Consider the following 19734-nt stretch of genomic DNA (forward strand, 5'->3'; position numbering starts at 1 on the left):
CCAGCCAACATGTCAGATTTCAAAAAGGCTTTTCGGCGAAAGCATAAGATGCTATTATCTGATGATAGCACAACAGTAAACAAAGAGAGTAGCATATTTCAACACTGCAGGCACGACACAAAACGCAGAAATAAAATATAATTCATGCCTTACCTTTGACGAAATTCTTTTGTTGGGACTCCAATATGTCCCATAAACATCACAAATGGTCCTTTTGTTCGATTAATTCCGTCGATATATATCCAAAATGTCAATTTATTTGGCGCGTTTCATCCAGAAAAACACCGCTTCCAACTTGCGCAACATCACTACAAAATATATCAAAAGTTACATGTAAACTTTACCAAAACATTTCAAACTACTTTTGAAATACAACGTTAGGTATTTTTAAACGTTAATAATCGATCAATTTGAAGACGGGTTGATCTGTGTTCAATACAAAAAGAAAACAAACTGACGCAACTTTTTTGGTAATGTGCCTCTCTCAAACAATTTACTTCAAGTGACCCTCATTTACGATGGCCGTACTTCTTCATTACACAAAGGAATAACCTCAACCAATTTCCAAAGACTGGTGACATCCAGTGGAAGCGGTAGGAACTGCAAACAAGTCCCTTAGAAATCTGGTGTCCCAATGAAAACTCATTGAAAAGACTGTGACCTCAAAAAAATAAAAATTCTGAATGGTTTGTCCTCGGGGTTTTGCCTGCTACATAAGTTCTGTTATGCTCACAGACATGATTCAAACAGTTTTAGAAACTTCAGAGTGTTTTCTATCCAAATCTACTAATAATATGCATATCTTATATTCTGGGGATGAGTAGAAGGAAGTTGAAATTGGGCACGCTATTTATCCAAAAGTGAAAATGCTGCACCCTACCCCGAAGAAGTTAAATACATATTTTTGGCAACAGAGTTTTGTGCAAAGTGGCAAACTTTGTGGCCCAACACTTTTCTGTCCGTTTGAGTATGATGACCTCCGATCTGCAGGAAGGACCCGGGGCCCCCCATTGGCCCTGCACAGGTTCAATGTCAGGAGGTCAGTGGCTCCATTTCCAATACTTGGTCCTGTGGTTGCTGCCTTTTATTCTGCTCCATAACCCATGGCACCATCGTGGACCAACGATCTACAGGAGGTTGGGGAACAAAGGTCAAAGGTTGGCTAATGTGATTCACCTTGCCCTTATACACTGTACTGTATATTTGTCTTTGTAGAATGTGTGTGAGCATTTATTAGAAACCGAGTATAAGAGTCTCACCTCTCCTCAGGCCACGGACAGTTTGATGAACTGTACTGGAGCTTTGGAGGGTCCCTGTTATGTTCTTGCCCGGGTCTTCGTTGATTATGGCCAGGTTCTGATTCCAGTGGCACCAGTTGACCTCATCCACCCTGGGTGACCACAGAAGATGTTTGCATTAGAAGATGTTTGTCATGCGCCCTCCGAAACATGACCCGCCAAACCGCGAAGGTCGAGTCATGTGCCCTCCGAAACATGACCCGCCAAGCCCTTAACACCCGCCCGCTTAACCCGGAAGCCAGCCGCACCAATGTGTCAGAGGAAACACTGTTCAACTGACGACCGAAGTCAGCCTGCAGGTGCCCGGCCCGTCAAAAGGAGTCGCTAGAGCGCGATGAGCCAAGTAAAGCCCCCCTGTCCAAACCCTCCCCTAACACGGACAATGCTGTCGCCCTTTGGGACTCCCGGTCAAGATTATGACACAACCTGGGATCGAACCCGGGTCTGTAGTGACGCTTCGTGCCTTAGTGCCTTAGACCGCTGCGCCACTCAGGAGGCCCCCAGAATAATTTTTTTTCACAAAATATAGCATATCACAAAAAAGAAGACACTGGGCTGTCTGACTGACCAATCAGACACATGTCTTTAGTGCAGAGAGGGGTGAGAGTCCAGAGAAACGACTGTGTGTACCTGAAGCACCAGCGGCAGTCAGGGGTGCCGTCCCAGTTCTTCCCCACTGTCACCATCTCCCCAGACCGAAAGGACTTCCGCAGACACACAGGGAAGGAGCGCTCAATGTCCAGGATGGTCGTAGCCCACTATCGTTAAAACAGAATGTCAACCGACATGTATTTGTGTACTTCATAATATAATGTGGCTCTGCCTAGACGATGCACTGTGCATAATGCCGTCAACAGAGGATAACAAGGTTGTGTTCATTAGGCACCAAAAAGAAAGTTGATTTTCTGCACTTTCTGTCCAATGAGAAATTATAGTTTTTTGTTTTCTGTTGCAAAACATTTTCTACAATGTGCCCTAATGAATTCTAGGGAACCTAGCTGTCCATCAGCTTTCCTCCTCACTCACCTGCAGCTTCCAGATCTTCTTGCTCTCCTTGGACACCTGGCTCACCGTCTCTCCCATCAGAGCGATCAACATGTTGAGCAGTAGAACAAAGCTGAGGATGATGTAGGTGACCAGCAGGATGAGGAAGACAGCCGGGTACTGACTCCTGCTGACCATGTCCAGATCGCCCATCCCGATGGTCAGTTTGAACAGGTCCAGCAGGAATTTGCTGAAGGTGTTTGTGTCCCGGCACTGGGGGTATGTGGGGCAGCCACCTTTCTCTGGACACACCTCTTCCGGCCCTGGGCACACCGTCAGGAGGGACACTAGAGCTGGGGAGGAGATGGGAGACATGAGGAGATGAGGGAAGTTCTCTTCTGTTTCAACTGGTCATCAGACTGCTGAGAAGAAGTGCTGAGTAGAGGACACTGTACCTGACGAGTATCCAATCATGAGGAGCAGGTAGACCAGCAGAAACCATAACAAATCTTTGAAGAGAATCTGAAGAAGGATAAATTGTGATCTGCCATCTAGTGTCCAAAGAAGTCCATATTCATTTCAAATTCAATGTGATGGATGAAAGAGTGAAGGAGTTGATACCTTCTGTATCATGATGCTGTAGGTGCCGGTGAGCTTCAGGCCTCTGGTGAAGTAGAGAGTGTTCATCCAGCCCAGGACCAACGCAAACACCATCACAGCCACATAGGCCTCGATACCCGACAGGTAGAGGGCCGCAGTCACTATCACCAGCAAAGAGTAGATGAAGCTAAAAAAATATAGAAGAGTTGGGCCGTGTTCATTTGCCCCAAATGGAAGAAAACGGACCGAAATGTACAAGATACACATTGTACAATAATGAATACAGCAATAATGGGGCGGCAGGTAGCCTAGTGGTTAGAGCGTTGTACCAGTAACCGAAAGGTAACCAAAAGGTTGCTAGATTGAATCCCTGAGCTGACAAGGTAAAAATCTGTCGTTCTGCTCCTGAACAAGGCAGTTAACCCACTGTTCCTAGGCCGTCATTGAAAATAAGAATTTGTTCTTAACTGACTTGCCTAGTTAAATAAAGGTTAAAAATAAAAATAATAATCATTCTCCTACCTACACGGGAATGCCATTTGGCATTTAACGGGCACACCATGTAGGCCCTCGCAGACGCAGCGCTAATGATGAAAACAAACATGCTTTGGAACGGCGCTCGAAAATCCTCCGCTCTTTGATGGGATCGTAGGTTTAATTAAAGAAGATGTAAACTATAAAACGTACCAGGGAAATGGAGGCTGTAATGTGGAATTAATTAGATGACTCAATTAAAAGAGGATGAGAAATAAGCCTTGTGTACAAGCCAGAGGGAGCTACAGAGGAGGTGGGGGAGGGGGGGGGGGGCTGGAGTCTTACTAGAGCAGTTGAAAAGATCCATTGACAAATAGGGAGTTCACCGCAGGGCATTTCTTCAGTAAGAGGTCCTTAATCTACAAAGCGGGGAGAGAGAGAGGAAATTATTGATTCAATGAATGTCAGAAAAGAACAAGATACATTTACAGGGGAGATCTAAGATTTATATCAAAAGTGTATGTTTGTGTATGTTTGTGTACACATTTCGAGGCATCTTTGAAAGAAGTTGTTTATTGTAGAGTCAACATTCAAAGCTGTCTGACTCTGATTGGATGCTTCAACCGGAAGGAAAAACTCACATTGGTGAGGAAGAAGAAGACTCCAGAGCACAGGGTGACAATCTCCCCTACCATACGCAGGTAGTCTGTGTTGGTGGTATAGGAGTACGGAGGCTGGGTGGGGACAAACAGAGTTAAAGCTTTGCTGGTGGTGACACCCATACTGTTTTCACAGTATACGTATAGTAATATAATAATAATGCCACTTGGCCAACACTTTCATACATTGTATAAATGCATACATTTTTTGTATTTGTATGTGAGTTGTTGGGCACATACGTACCGTTCCCTCGGATGGGTGGTAGTAGGCTACCAGTGTGAAGATGATCATGGTCAACAGGTAGGACACAACACTGATGTAGAAGGTGACGGCAGCAAACTTCTGCCACTTGGCTCTCAGCAGCTCGTTGATGGGCTCCACAGCCAGCATCTCATGGCGATTCTGTGGACAGTGCAGGAAGACATGCAGTAATGGTAAGAAGAGAGTATGGTGTGAAAGAGACATCATCTTCCATCTTTCCTAGGACTATAATGGCTCTCACTTTCTCTCAGTAAAACATCTATTACAGGTACAGATAGAAAAACACACGTAGACCCTGTCTATCATGCCCCACCTCATATGCTTAGCCACAAAACATACACTGAAGACTTGAGTTAGCTCCCAGAGCTTTAAAGCCCAGGCTTTAGCTCAGCCGGGTATCACGCACCTCAGTGCGACTGTTGTAGACCAGGATCTCTAGCACGGACACCTCCTCTCCACAGGTGTCCAGGGAGGAGAGGTCGTACAGGGAGGAGTACACGGGGCCGTACGCCCAGTCCTTAAACTTCCGCGAGAGGTGACGCGCCTCCTCGTTCTTGATCTCCCTGCGAATTATGTGCTGGAAAACCTGGGAGAAAATAATAATGAAAAAGTATACCTTTTTTGTCTGTTTTATAATGGATGTGATTATATTTTTCTGTCAATAATACAATACCCAACCCCTTGAAGCACTACGCAAAAGCATTCCCATTGGAATTGCTAATGTTACTCAAAATATCCCTTTAAGATTATAGTTCCACATACACGTGATATATGTGTTCATTCTCAATCTCACCCCAATTTTTCCCAGCTTGGCCGCCATCATGAGGGGCGACATGCCGTCGTTGTTGAGCACGTCCTCAAGACTGCCTTCTGGGTAGAGCTTGGCACACTTGGTCAGCAGCAGGTCATACATCTTAGTGAGGAAGCGGGTGTTGTCCCGAGTGTTGTCGGCGATGTGCACCAGGGCGTGCAGCACAGTGTTGCCGCGTGAGTCCTGCCGTCTAAGGTCGGCTTTCTTGTGGGCGTTCTCGGTCAGGTAGTGTACCATGTTTGGCTGGTTGGTGCACGCTGCCAGCGACAGAGGCAGCTCGCCTGGCCAAAGAGATACCGTCAGAGACATACAGCAACAAGCACATACATCAAAAGGATCCCCTTTTACAATGGAACCAATAGAAAAGTCCCAAATGTGCAAACCCCGCTGACCTGGCACTCAGGCAGTCTCTTTCCACTCCAGGAATTGATGCAAAGTTCATGTGGAACAGCAAACCACTTTAAGCATGTCTTTGCAATGCTCCCTATACGTGGATCAAAGATTGGACTTAAATTCTTGCAACGGAAAGAGCCCAATTAGTACCACTTGTCTGAGGGAGTGGCCCATGTATTGAAACCAATGTGCCAAAAGCAGCTGCTGAAAACAAGCTGTTGCCATGGGTGACAGATTACACTGTCACCTCGTATGGGAAACGCTCCTCTTCATGGATTTGCACGGGTGCTCATTGAGTGTTAGCATAGCGCTAAATCACATTAGCTGTCGCCTCTCTGCCAGGTTTCCTGTTCACCTCAGCACAAAGCTCCATAGCGAATGACTCGCACTGTGCCACAGACACACCGGGATTTGGGAATGATTTGGGAATGATTTGGGAATGACAGTCGCACTTAGTGCAACTGGATATCATCCCTCGGGTGATGAGCATGGAATTTAATGCATTAATACATTAACATTGACAGTAGGAGTATTTTGGGTATATATTTGCCTACTAAAATCTTCTCTCTTTCTACCTGTATCTCTTTCTCTGCCTCTCCCTCCATCTACTTTATAGCCCTTTCACATCCCTGAGCCAAGCCGAGCTGTAGGGTACTGCACAGGCCTGGTTACGTATCCACCACAGCTGCTGACACAGTGCTGGAAAGAACAATGTCAAGCAAGGTAACATATCCGAGCCAGCACAGTGCAGTTCGGTTTGAAAGGATAGTGTGAAAAGGGTATTTGTTTATTGAACTTGAGGCTGGAAGGTCTAGTTGAGGTGAATAGCATGTAGTCTAGTCTACTCTGGATATAGTGGAATGTTGGGTTCAGGGTTGAGAGTTTCAGGGATACTGTCCAATCAGCAGAGGGCAGTATGGAGTGAGTTTCATTTGGAGGCTTTCTGTCAATGTACTCAAGGGCCAGCAACCTCGGTGAAGTCAGCAAGGCAGGGGCAACCCACCCATCTGAAGTGGAGTGAGTATGTTTGCTTTTCTTCAACAGCAAGACACAGACACCTTTCACCAAACTGCTCAGAAATACTTCTTGAACTTGTGACATGTTTTCTTTTCATTTTTTGGAGATGACTACTAATAATTATCGTTTTGATGCCTTCAGACTAGTTTTAGGTGGTTACAGTAGTTTACCATTGGCCCATCGAACTATCCTGAATGTGTTTGCCCAGCCCAAAACAGCAACATAAAAAAGGGTGGCCTCAAATGTCAGTTCATTTTACCATGGCAACTGAAAGCAATTTACAAGAAAAACTAAGCAATACCTTAGCTGTGATCCAGTACATATTTATTCCAAGTTATCCTACTGTGCAGCGATCCAGTCTTTATAGCCCAAACCTTTGGGCATGTACAATAAAGACTCACTGAGATAGCTAGAAAACCACTGTTTTACTGTGTGGGGAACCAAGGGCCCCCTGTCATGTAAAACAACACACATGTCATTGAAAACCATGAGGAATAGAATATGACTTTACTAGTATCGAAATACTGCCAACTTTCAATAATAGACTAGGAGGGCATGAATGTTACTATACATAGCACCAAACGGATACCTGAGAAGTCTCATGATGTGATTAAACCAAACTCCTGCACTGTACTGTCACTTTAAGCATATATAAAAGAGATCTTAAAATATGTTTAGCTTTGCTATTCCTTAGGGTGATTTTTAGTCATTCCGTTTTTATTGTTATAGTTATGTTTGCTGCGTAGTAAATGTTTCTTTTTTTCTTTTTATATTTTTTTATTTGAAGGACATTGTCTGAAACATTACATTCAATGTCTGAAATATGCTGTATAAATAAAGCATGATTTGATTTGATTTGATTAGGCTCCTGCTGACTGAGGACTTTGGTTCTTGGTATGGTAATAAATATTACCTCCTGAATCTGAATCTTACATAGTGTGATGAGGACCACAAAGAGCTTCTGTAGACAGTAGAATGGATCAGATCTGATTCTACCGTTGTGGTGTCTTACCAAAGTAGAAGTAGCCTCCCTCGTCCCTGGGTTGGAAGAAGCGTCCGCGGGCCTGGGCGTGGACGTCTGCCCCTTTCTCCACCAGCATCTCCACATACTGCTTACAGCGCCTCTCGATGGCGATGTGGAGCGCCGTCTGGCCTGGCAACACGCAAATGAGTCAGTCAACACCAGTGGCGTTTCATGGATGCCAAGGGAAGCCAGGCTCCCCCCCAAAAATGACACATTTTTAAAAAACATTCAATAATTTAGCTTTTGTCTCGCTGTGTTTCATTATTTTCCTTCAATCGCAAGAGGCTGAATGTATCTCACAGGAGAAAAAATCAGACCATACATCTGATGCTGTCTGGTCCAAACGAGTATGACATTGTTGCCACCCATAGCATTGAAGACAAGGGACACCGGCGAGCATCTGGCATCCCTTGACCAAAAAAGTACAGTATAAAAAATTTGACAATCATCGTTAAGCTAAACTGAGCGAGCTCAACAGTGAATGATCCTGGTGCACCAAAATAAAGTGTCAAGGGAATCTAGCTTGGATTTGGAGTCACTCCTATCAAATTCCATTGGGAGCACATGTCATTGACAGAAAAACTTGAATTGTTGCATGTTATTGTGTTTTTGTCCTACGGTGGCTAGCTAGCCAGCTAGCTAAAATTGTCCCTTTCCTAAATTAGCCATGGCTGGAGACAGATATTTGGTCTTGTGGTTTTACTTAATTCTCCGTACTGGCCAATGATTATAACGGCGATTCTGATCCAACTATTAATTCATACATTGTTGTGCCTCATGCCTGAGAGGATGACAGTTCAATATGTACAGTTGAAGTCGGAAGTTTACATACACTTAGGTTGGAGTCATTAAAACTCATTTTTCAACCACTCCACAAATTTCTTGTTAACAGACTATAATTTTGGCAAGTCGGTTAGGACATCAACTTTATGCATGACACAAGTAATTTTTCCAACAATTGTTTACAGACAGATTATTTCACTTATAACTCACTGTATCACAATTCCAGTGGGTCAGAAGTTTACATACCCTAAGTTGACTGTGCCTTTAAACAGCTTGGAACATTTCAGAAAATGATGTCATGGCTTTAGAAGCTTCTGATAGGCTAATTGACATAATTTGAGTCAATCTGAGGTGTACCTGTGGATGTATTTCAAGGCCTACCTTCAAACTCAGTGCCTCTGCTTGACATCATGGGAAAATCAAAAGAAATCAGCCAAGACCTCAGAAAAAAAAAATGTAGACCTCCACAAGTCTGGTTTATCCTTGGGAGCAATTTCCAAATGCCTGAAGGTACCAGGTTCATCTGTACAAACAATAGTACACAAGTATAAACACCATGGGACCACGCAGCCGTCATACTGCTCAGGAAGGAGACGCGTTCTGTCTCCTAGAGTTGAACGTACTTTGGTGGGAAAGTGCAAATCAATCCCAGAATAACAGCAAAGGACCTTGTGAAGATGCTGGAGGAAACAGGTACAAAAGTATCTATATCCACAGTAAAACGAGTCCTATATCGACATAACCTGAAAGGCTGCTCAGCAAGGAAGAAACCACTGCTCCAAAACTGCCATAAAAAAGCCAGACTACGGTTTGCAACTGCACATGGGGACAAAGATCGTAGTTTTTGGAGAAATGTCCTCTGGTCTGATGAAACAAAAATAGAACTGTTTGGCCATAATGACCATCGTTATGTTTGGAGGAAAAAGGGGGAGGCTTGCAAGCCGAAGAACACCATCCCAACCGTGAAGCACGGGGGTGGCAGCATCATGTTGTGGGGGTGCTTTGCTGCAGGAGGGACTGGTGCACTTCACAAAATAGATGGCAACATGAGGAAGGAAAAGTATGTGGATATATTGAAGCAACATCTCAAGACATCAGTCAGGAAGTTAAAGCTTGGTCGCAAATATGTCTTCCAAATGGACAATGACCCCAAGCATACTTCCAAAGTTGTGGCAAAATGGCTTAAGGACAACAAAGTCAAGGTATTGGAGTGGCCATCACAAAGCCCTGAAAAAGCATGTGCAAGCAAAGAGGCCTAGAAACCTGACTCAGTTACACCAGCTATGTCAGAAGGAATGGGCCATAATTCACCCAACTTATTGTGGGAAGCTTGTGGAAGGCTACCCAAAACGTTTGACCCAAGTTAAACAATTTAAAGGCAATGCTACCAAATACTAATTGAGTGTATGTAAACTTCTGACCCACTGGGAATGTGATGAAAGAAATTAAGCTGAAATAAATCATGCTCTCTACTATTATTCTGACATTTCACATTCTTAAAATAAAGTGGTGATTCTAACTGACCTAAGACAGGGAATTTTTACTAGGATTAAATGTCAGGAATTGTGAAAAACTGAGATTAAATGTATTTGGCTAAAGTGTATGCAAACTTCCGACTTCAACTGTAGCTAGATGTAGAAGGCTAATGTTAATTAGCTAACGTTTCCCATGAATGGAAGTTAGGCTAGCAAGAAAGCATTTGAGCCAGGTAGCCTAGGATAACGAAAACTAGAAGCATGTACTGTATGACAGTGATAGACCGTTTCATCAACATGAAAGAGAGGAGGATGGCATTGGTGTTTCTCTACAAGTAGGGTGGGTCAACATGTTTTTCTACTTGCATGAAAGCACGCACACACACACACACAGAAATCAGAACCATGGACAGACATATCATATTTAGCTTACGTTGATTAGACTAAATTGTATATTTATAGTTTGGGGGGTATATTTTAGTTGTCACTGTATTAGACTAAGCATATTTGATGATTTTATGATGTTGAAATGTTGAAGTTGAAAGCTGGAATAGTGGAGGCAGCTCCGGTCCAAAAATGTCAGAAACATTAACTTGCTTGACCTTGCTGTAGGTCATGTACCTGTCTGTTACTGTACATGCAATACGCCTTGTGGACTTCAACGATTGCTATCCGGTTTTGTGATAAAACAAAGGTGTGTGTGGGGGGGGGGGGGGGGGGGGAGTCACACATAGGGTAAAGGGGACAAGTGGTCGAATTGGGATAATTAGATCATTTGGTCTCTCACTGCATAGTAGGCCACACATTTCAGATACATGAGATCATAGACATACAGTACCTGTGATAATATCCAATTAGAAGGATAGGATTTACTTCAATCCTAGTCAAACGATCCTACAGTACTGGGTCATGTTCATTAGTGCACGCAACAGAAAACTTTTAAAAACGTTTTGCAATGGAGACCAAAAGTGAGCATCTGTATTGGCCAAGTCCAGATAGTAGTCCCTCCCTGTTTCAGTTCATTTGGTGCCTAATGATCAGGGCCGTGTTTTTAGTGAAGCGCTAATATTAGTAGAGACTGGTGATGTGCTGTTCACGAATTTCCCATCACTAGTAGAGAGCTCACCTCTGTAGTAGACATCTCTGAAGGGCGTGTTGATGAAATCATGGAGGTTGCCTGTCTGCTCTGCGATATTCATCAGCAGAGGGATGGTGTCATTCTGACCGTTGTACAGGTTCAGAAGGGCTTTAGGCAGGCACGTCTTGCCTGTAGAAGGTTCTGGAAAAACATCAAACAAAAAAAGGATGGTTATTAATGATACTCAGAGTGGACATGTACAGTTCTGGGCATTAATGAAAGTTTTTTGTATTTTTTCAAAATGCTTTGCTGCAGCAAAGTGCATTGTTAATGTGAAAAACTATCTTGCAACCAGGGTGACACCAAGCACCAAGTTCATAAGCAATCAGCTAATAAACCATTTCTGAAATATGCGCCTGAGCAGTACATCCACTGTGAAGGAAATGTTTTTTCACTGTGCTGCAGTACAGTGGAACTTTATAATGCACAGAACTGTACATAGAGATAAACACAACAGAGACATATTTGGTGTCACACCCTGATCTGTTTCACCTGTCCTTGTGATTGTCTCCACCCCCTCCAGGTGTCGCTTATTATCCCTGGTGTACATATCCCTGTGTTTCCTGTCTCTCTGTGCCAGTTTGTCTTGTTTGCCAAGTCAACCAGCGGTTTATCTTGCTCCCATTTTTTCCTCCAGTCTCTTTTTGTTCTAGTCCTCCTGGTTTCGACCCTTGCCTGTCCTGACACCCGAACCTGCCTGCCTGCCTGACCACTCTGCCTGTTCTGTCTTCAAGCCTGCCTATCCCCTTGTACTGTTTGGACTCGGATCTGGTTACTGAACACCTGCCTGGCCTGACCTCGAGACTGCCCTTCGTCTGGTACTGTTTTGGACTCTGACCCGGTTTATAAACTCTCACTTGTCCCAGGCCTACCTTTTGCCTAAATATCGGAGCTCGACCATCTGCTTCTTGTGTCTGCATTTGGGTCTCGCCTTGTGTCCTTATAGTACGAACTGGCCATGACAGACCCAGCAGACTTGGACCAGCTCCATCACGCTGCCTCCCTGCAGGGAGCCACCATTGGGAGGCATGAGGAGATACTTCGGAGCCTTTTGGAAGGGCTGCGTTCCCTGACATAATGCCACGACCAAGGGTTCAAGGCTATAATGGAGCAAATCCGTGAATTAACTCATAGGCAGCACGTAACCTTTTTACTACTGGTGGATTTGGTAAACCTACCCCGGCTCCCCGCTTACCTCCGGAGCGTTATGCAGGCGATTCTGGTACCTGCCGGGCTTTCCTTTCCCAGTGCTCCCTCATCTTCAAACTCCAGCCCTCTTCATTCATGTCAGACCGATCAAAGATAGCGTATTTAATCACGCTAATTTCTGGAAGGGTGCTATCCTGGGCAACAGCTGTGTGGAAGCAGAAATATGCTGTGTGCCAGAGCCTGGATTAATTCATGGCAGAAGTGAGGAAGGTTTTTGATTCTCCGGTGTCTGGGAGGAAGGCGGCTCACACTACTGCAGGTACATCAGAACTCCCGTAGTGTGGCAGACTACGGCAGTAGATTTTCGCACATTGGCGGCCGAGAGTTCCTGGAATCCAGAGGCTCTGTTCGACACCCGCCTCCATGGACTGTTGGAGGGGATAAAGGACGAGCTCGCAGCTCGAGAAATACCACTGGACCTGTCGACAGAGCCTTTGTGGACCTGAAGCATTGGTTCACCACAGCACCCATCCTCGTCCATCCAGACCTGTCCTGTCAATTTGTGGTAGAGGTTAATGCTTCTGATGTTGGAGTGGGGGCCATCCTGTCCCAGCGATCTGCCCAGGACCAAAAGCTTCATCCCTGTGCCTTCCTGTCCCATCGCCAACTCCTGGCGGTTAAGATGGCATTGGAGGAGTGCAGGCACTGGCTGGAAGGAGCAGAACAGCCATTCTTGGTCTGGACCGACCATAAAAATGTAGAATATCTCCGTACAGCCAAGCACCTTAACTCCAGGCAGGCCCGGTGGGCTCTCTTGTTTACAAGATTCAACTTCACCATTTCCTACCGCCCAGGGTCCAACAATGTGAAGCCTGACGCCCTCTCCCGCCTATACAGTTCCTCTGCCACACCCTCGGTCTCAAAACATTCTCCTTACCTCATGCCTTGCGGCTTCAGTGGGTTGGGGTATTGAAACCCTGGTTCGCAAGGCACAACGTTCCCAGCCTGGACCTGACGGGGGCCCAGCTAACCGGCTGTTTGTCCCTAACTCAGTCCGGTCCCGGGTCCTAGAATGGGCTCATTCCTCCAGGCTGACCAGTCATACAGGTTCCGGTCATACCCTAGCATTCCTCCGACAACGTTTCTGGTGGCCCACAATGGTTCCTGACATCTCTGCCTTCATCGCTGCGTGCACAATATGTGTGCTCAAAACAAGACTCCATGGTAAGCTCCTTCTGGCCTCCTTCAGCCACTACCTGTCTCATTGTCCCTGGTCCCATATCTCTCCGGACTTTGTCACTAGGCTTCCCCCGTCTGATGGCAACACTGTCATTTTGATAGTGGTGGATCGGTTCTCAAAGGCCGCTCATTTCATCACTCTCCCCAAACTTCCCTCTGCCAAGGAAAAGGCCCAGCTCATGGTGCAGCACGTCTTCCGGATCCATGGACTCCTGATGGATATGGTTTCCGACCGGGGTTCTCGTCTCAGTTCTGGAAGACGTTCTGCACCCTTATTGGGGCGTTGGCCAGCCTATCCTCCAGATTCCATTCCCAATCGAACGGCCAGTCGGTGAGAGCTAACCAGGACCTGAAGACCGCTCTAAGATGCCTGGTCTCAACCAACCCCACTACCTGGAGCTGACAACAGGTCTGGGTGGAGTATGCCCAGAACATCCTTCCCTGTTCAGGCACGGGACTCACCCCATGGAGCACTCAAAAGGGGAATCAGCTCCCAGAACAAGAACGGGAAGTCAACGTACCCTCGGCCTAGATGTTCGTCCGCCGCTGTCGACGTACCTGGAGAAGAGCTCGGGTAGCACTTCTCAAGACCAACTCCACGTATCGTCAACAAGCAGATCGCTGACAGACTCCAGCTCCCCGCTACCGCATTGGGCAGAGGGTATGGCTGTCCACACGGGACCTGCCCCTTCAGGTAGAGTCCCGCAAACTGTTTCATTGGTCCTTTTTCCATCTCTAGAGTCCTTAGTTCCACTGCTGTCTGTCTTTTGTTACCCTGTACCCTCCGTATTCATTCTACTCTCCATGTGTCTAGGATTAAGCCTGTGTCTCAGTCCTTTGTCTTCTGTCCAGCATACACGGTAAAATGCCTCCTGGGTGTACAACCACAGGGCAGGGATTTCCAGTACCTGGTTGACTGGGAGGGTTACGGCCCGGAGGAGAGGTGCTGGGTTCCCGCTAGAGACATCCAACGCCGACACCCCAGTCAACCAGGTATGCACCCTGGCACCCCGAGGGGGGGGGGGGGGGGTACTGTCACAACCTGAGCTGTTTCACCTGGCCTTGTGATTGTCTCCACCCCCTCCAGGTGTCGCTTATTATACCCTGTGTGTGTATATATATCCCTGTCTCCTATTCTTTTTTTCCCAGTCTCTTTTGGTTCAAGTCCTCCTGGTTTTGACCCTTGCCTGTCCTGACACCCGAACCCCTGCCTGACCACTCTGCCTGTTCTGTCTTCAAGCCTGCCTATCCCCTTGTACTGTTTGGACTCGAATCTGGTTACTAAAGCCCTGCCTGGCCTGACCTCGAGACTGCCCTTTGTCTGGTACTGTTTTGGACTCTGACCCGGTTTATGAACTCTCGCCTGTCCCCGACCTACCTTTTGCCTACCCCTTGGATTAATAAATATCGGAGCTCAACCATCTGCTTCCTGTGTCTGCATTTGGGTCTTGCCTTGTGTCCTTATATTTGGAGTTAGGACAACTTTTAGAATGTTGAATATTGTTCTTGACATTCAGTAACATAGCATCGTTTAAATATTCCACATGTAAATGTTATTGGGGAGCTAACATGGCTACTATAGAATGTTGCCGTGTAATGTAAATGCAGAAACTGCATTGCCCCAACTCTCTAAATGCATGGCTCTGGTTCCCAGTTGAGAGAAGGGGAAGAGGTTAGGGACACAAACACAAAAATAGAGACCGGTGATAAATCGTTAGCGATAAGAAAGGGAAGCTTGTGTGACATTTCACAAATGGAAACGCTTCAATCATGAGAAACAGAACACCCAAACCAAATGTTAAAGCACAAAATTGTCTGCTTCTATTGTTGACTTTAGGGCTGAGTTTTTTTAGCTAGTCTGTCAAGCCCCCTTTAGTCCTTTTCTTCCCAGAGGAGAGAGTTTGCTCTGATTTCTCTGTTATAAAGCCCCACCCCATACATACACAGCCAACAGGAAGCTGTCATTGGACACGCCACTGGCAGGACAACCTCGGACATCACAGTAGCTTCCTTCTCTCTACTGTTTGGAGCCAAAAACAACAGGGAGGGGGGGATACTGATAGGACAGAGTTGAACCCCCAAGGGGCAGAAAGAGGTTGGTTTAGACATCTGTACTGAGTATCACTATACGAAGTCATGACAAAACTCCAGGATGACACAAAAACTGAAGGTGTTAGTCACAGGGCTAAGTGGACTTAAAGGTAAGGCTTCCTCTTGAATAAGACGATTGTAACCGAGGTGAAATGTTTGAGACAAAGTTCATATGCTATTTTAGTAGCTAGAATAGGACATCTTAAGCCCTCCCCTTCAGCACACACACTCTCTTTTCCTCCTTTCTGCCTTTGGCTGTAAAAGCTGACATATCTCCTGTCTCAAATGAGCCTATTTAGCACCAGAGGGCTCCACCCACCACTGGGATCATCTCACCTTTGAACTCCTCATCGGTGAGCCTCTTGTTGTGACCCTGCAGGTACTCCAGCAGGCCTGAGAGGGCCTCTGGGTCGGCCTGTGACACGCCATCGAAGAGCAGCGTGCAGTTAAACTCTTTAATCACCTTGGGTGGATCTGAGCCTGTAGGGTCCACACTTTCATCACAGGACATATCAATCTCACTGTGTAGGACCATAGACATACATACTTTACACTCACATACAGTACTAGTCAAAAGTTTGGACACCTACTCATTCAAGGGTTTTCATTTTTTACTATTTTCTACATTGTAGAATAGCAGTGAAGACATCAAAACTATGAAATAACACATATGGAATCATGTAACCAAAAAAGTGTTAAACAAATCAAAATATATTTTATATTTGAGATTCTTCAAAGTGGCCACCCTTTGCCTTGATGACAGCTTTGCACAGTCTTTGCATGAGGTAGTCACCGGGAATGCATCTCAATTAACAGCTGTGCCTTCTTAAAAGGGAATTTGTGGAATTTCTTTCCTTAATGCATTTGAGCCAATTAGTTGTGTTGTGACGAGATATGGGTGGTATACAGAAGATAACCCTATTTGGTAAAAGACCAGGTCCATATTATGGCAAGAACAGCTCAAATACGCAAAGATAAATGACAGTTCATCATTACTTTAAGACGTGAATGTCAGTCAATCCGAAAAATGTGAAGAACTTTGAAAGTTTCTTCAAGTGCAGTCGCAAAAACCATCAAGCGCTATGATAAAACTAGCTCTCATGAGGCCTGCCACAGGAAAGGAAGACCCAGAGTTACCTCCGCTGCAGAGGATAAGTTCAATAGAGTTACCAGCCTCTGAAATTGCAGCCCAAATAAATGCTTCACAGAATTCAAGTAACAGACACATCTCAATATCAACTGTTCAGAGACTGCGTGAATCAGACCTTCGTGGTCGAATTGCTGCAACAACAAAAAACACTACTAAGGACACCAATAGGAAGAGGAGACTTGCTTGGGCCAAGAAACACGAGCAATGGACATTAAACTGGTGGAAATCTGTCCTTTGGTCTGATGAGTCCAAATTGGAGATTTTTGGTTCCAACCGCTGTCTCTTTGTGAGACACAGAGTAGGTGAATGGATGATTTTCGCATGTGTGGTTCCCACCGTGAAGCATTGAGGATGAGGTGTGGGGGTGCTTTGCTGGTGATACTGTCTGTGATTTATTTACAATTCAAGGCACACTTAACCAGCATGGCTACCACAGCATTCTGCAGCAATACGCCATCCCATCTGGTTTGGGCTTAGTGGGACTATCATTCATTTTTCAACAGGACAATGACAAAACACACCTCCAGGCTGTATATGGGCTATTTGACCAAGAAGGAGAGTGATGGAGTGCTGCATTAGATGACCCGCCCTCCACAATCTCCCGACCTCAACCCAATTGAGATGGTTTGGGATGAGTTGGACCACAGTGTGAAGGAAAAGCAGCCAACAAGTGTTCAGCACTTCCTCAGCTTCCTCATGAAGCTCGTTCAGATAATGCCAAGAGTGTGCAAAGCTGTCATCAAGGCAAAGGGTGGCTACTTTGAAGAATCTCAAATATAACATATATTTTGATTTGTTTAACACTTTTTTGGTTACTACATGGTTCCATATGTGTTATTTCATTGTTTTGCTGTCTTCACTATTATTCTACAATATAGAAAATAGTATAAATAAGTGCTTTTGAACAGGGTATGGTAGTAGGTGCCAGGCGCACCGGTTCGTGTCAAGAACTGCAACGCTGCTGAGTTTTTCACACTCAACAGTTTCCCGTGTGTATCAGGAATGTTCCACGACCCAAAGGGCAGCCAGCCAACTTGACACAATAGTGGGATACATTGGATTCAATAAGAGCCAGCATCCCTGTGGAACGCTTTCGACACATTGTAGAGTCCATGCCCTGACGAATTGAGGCTGTTTTGAGGGCAAAACGTTGGGTTGCAACTATTAGGAAGGTGTCCTTAATGTTTTGTACACTCAGTGTATATTTAGGTGAAAGACATTTGTATGAGGAACAACCTTGCCTGATGCCTGAAGACTCCCTGAGCTGATATAAGGCATTAAGCTCAAGGGGCTAACACAGTTTTGTGGTGTGTAGGAGACCCGGGTTCGAACCCAGTAGGTTACATCTGTACCCCGGAATTGATCTACTATGCTTCTCCTAACTCTACATGTTGTTTAACAATCTATGCCTCTGCATGAGCTCATGAACCCCTGTGGCCACCATAACAAGTACCTCCTCACCCTCGTAGGAGCTTCTTCCTGCCTTGCTTCTTGTTGTTGTGGTGACTGTAGGTACCATAGTCAAAGAGTGAGTCCATGGGGGCTTTCTTGGGGCCGGTCACCACTGGTGACTCATAGATGGTAGACTCCAGCATGTCCATGGGGTTGGAGATGCCCTTCTTAAAGGCACCGTGGAACTTCATGCGGAGGTTCTGTCGGCCGTCCCCTGGCTGCAGCTGGCCTGGTCGGGCTAGATTCTGAGCAGGGTCCTGGGGCAGGTCCGGAGTTGACTGGGAGCCCCCCTCACTCTCAAACAGGTTGGCCAGTGCCAATAGATCAGAGTTGGAACTACTGGCATCAGGCTGTCCCTCTCCAATTCCACCTCCTCCTCCCTTCTCTGAGCCCGAGGACAGGGCAGCTTTGGTCACAGCCAAGGAAGATGTGTCCTTCTCCGTCATGGCGACGTGATACCTTCTCAGTAGAGTGGCAGTGGAGCGGCCCTAAACACATCACAGTAAAACATGCAGGTTATAACTCCACCCAGGTCATAGGTCAAAGACATGGGAGAGAAACAGTGATCCAAACATATCCCTTGCATTTGGTCTCACTCAACTGTGAATGACCTGGGTTGTGAACATTAGGGCACGTTAGCTGAATTTGTTTGCCGCAGAAAACAAGAAGGTCCAGTTAGTCACTCCCTGTTTCAGTCTGTTTTTTTCCATCTGGTTCTTCATGAACACAACCCTGAACAACTATCACTAATTACACTAAAACAGTCACTTGAATAAAATAAGTCTTTGACCACAGCTGAGATAAGAGACTGAGAAAATGTATGTCTAAAAGTGACTCTCCTGTGTGTAGCCCTAATCCTGAAGTAACCAGGGCTATGTCCGAAATGACACACTATTCCCTATATAGTGCACTACAGGGATTATACCCCAAGGGCCCTGGTCAAACACTGTGCACTGCAGCCCAGGTGTGTTGGTAGAGCTCTTGCATCCTACTCATCTTGTGGGCAACATTGATGGCACAGGAAGTACACCAGTCACCCATTTGCAGCCTGGGAACATAATCTGTAAATACTGAGCACTGTATTGCTCAAACAGCTGACACACACACACACACACACACACACACACACACACACACACACACACACACACACACACACACACACACACACACACACACACACACACACACACACACACACACACACACACACACACACACACACACACACACACACACACACACACACACGACAGCAATGCTAAGTCATCATTCTGGATTCTTTAGAATGTAGTCACCTTGTCTAGGCATGTCTTTTAATAACAGTGTTATACAGGTAACTGCCAAAGTAAAGGACACACCTATATCCATAGTAGGAAATGGGCCAAAATTCACCCAACTTATTGATGGACGCTTGTGGAAGACTACCTGAAACGTTTGACCCAAGTTAAACAATTTAAAGGCAATGCTGCCAAATACTAATTGAGTGTATGTAAACTTCTGACCCACTTGTAATGTGATGATAGAAATAAAAGCTGAAATAAATCATTCTCTCTACTATTATTCTGACATTTCACATTCTTAAAATAAAGTGGTGATCCTAACTGACCTAAAACAGGGAATTTTAACGAGGATTAAATTTCAGGAATTGTGAAAAACTGAGTTTAAATGTATTTGGCTAAGGTGTATGTAAACTTCTGACTTCAACTGTACATATGAATTTTTGTATATATAT

The 19734-nt window shown here is 45.4% G+C and overlaps 1 protein-coding gene across 1 annotated transcript; it reads right to left on the reverse strand.

Annotated features, from left to right (window-relative positions):
- Positions 1-830: 830 nt before the first annotated feature.
- Positions 831-18445, reverse strand: LOC120054037 (transient receptor potential cation channel subfamily V member 4-like). The gene is made up of 15 exons (XM_039001401.1): positions 18009-18445; positions 15734-15918; positions 10907-11059; positions 7511-7651; positions 5071-5369; positions 4684-4863; positions 4260-4418; positions 3998-4090; positions 3702-3775; positions 2904-3069; positions 2738-2804; positions 2325-2635; positions 1929-2056; positions 1260-1390; positions 831-1127 (listed from the first exon to the last, which is right to left on the reverse strand). The coding sequence occupies exons 1-15, from the start codon at positions 18443-18445 to the stop codon at positions 1033-1035; spliced, it is 2619 nt and encodes an 872-aa protein (XP_038857329.1). The 3' UTR covers positions 831-1032.
- Between the last annotated feature and the right edge of the window lie 1289 nt (positions 18446-19734).

The sequence above is a fragment of the Salvelinus namaycush genome, chromosome 1 (assembly GCF_016432855.1).
Source record: "Salvelinus namaycush isolate Seneca chromosome 1, SaNama_1.0, whole genome shotgun sequence".
Classification (NCBI taxonomy): domain Eukaryota; kingdom Metazoa; phylum Chordata; class Actinopteri; order Salmoniformes; family Salmonidae; genus Salvelinus; species Salvelinus namaycush.

Coding starts and splice junctions, on each gene's coding strand:
- LOC120054037 (XM_039001401.1), bottom strand. CDS start 18,445: ATGACGGAGAAGGACACATCTTCCTTGGCTGTGACCAAAGCTGCCCTG. Junction 7,652..10,906: donor CAGAGATGTCTACTACAGAG/GTGAGCTCTCTA, acceptor GCGTGTTGCCAG/GCCAGACGGCGCTCCACATC. Junction 5,370..7,510: donor GGGAGGCTACTTCTACTTTG/GTAAGACACCAC, acceptor CTCTTTGGCCAG/GCGAGCTGCCTCTGTCGCTG.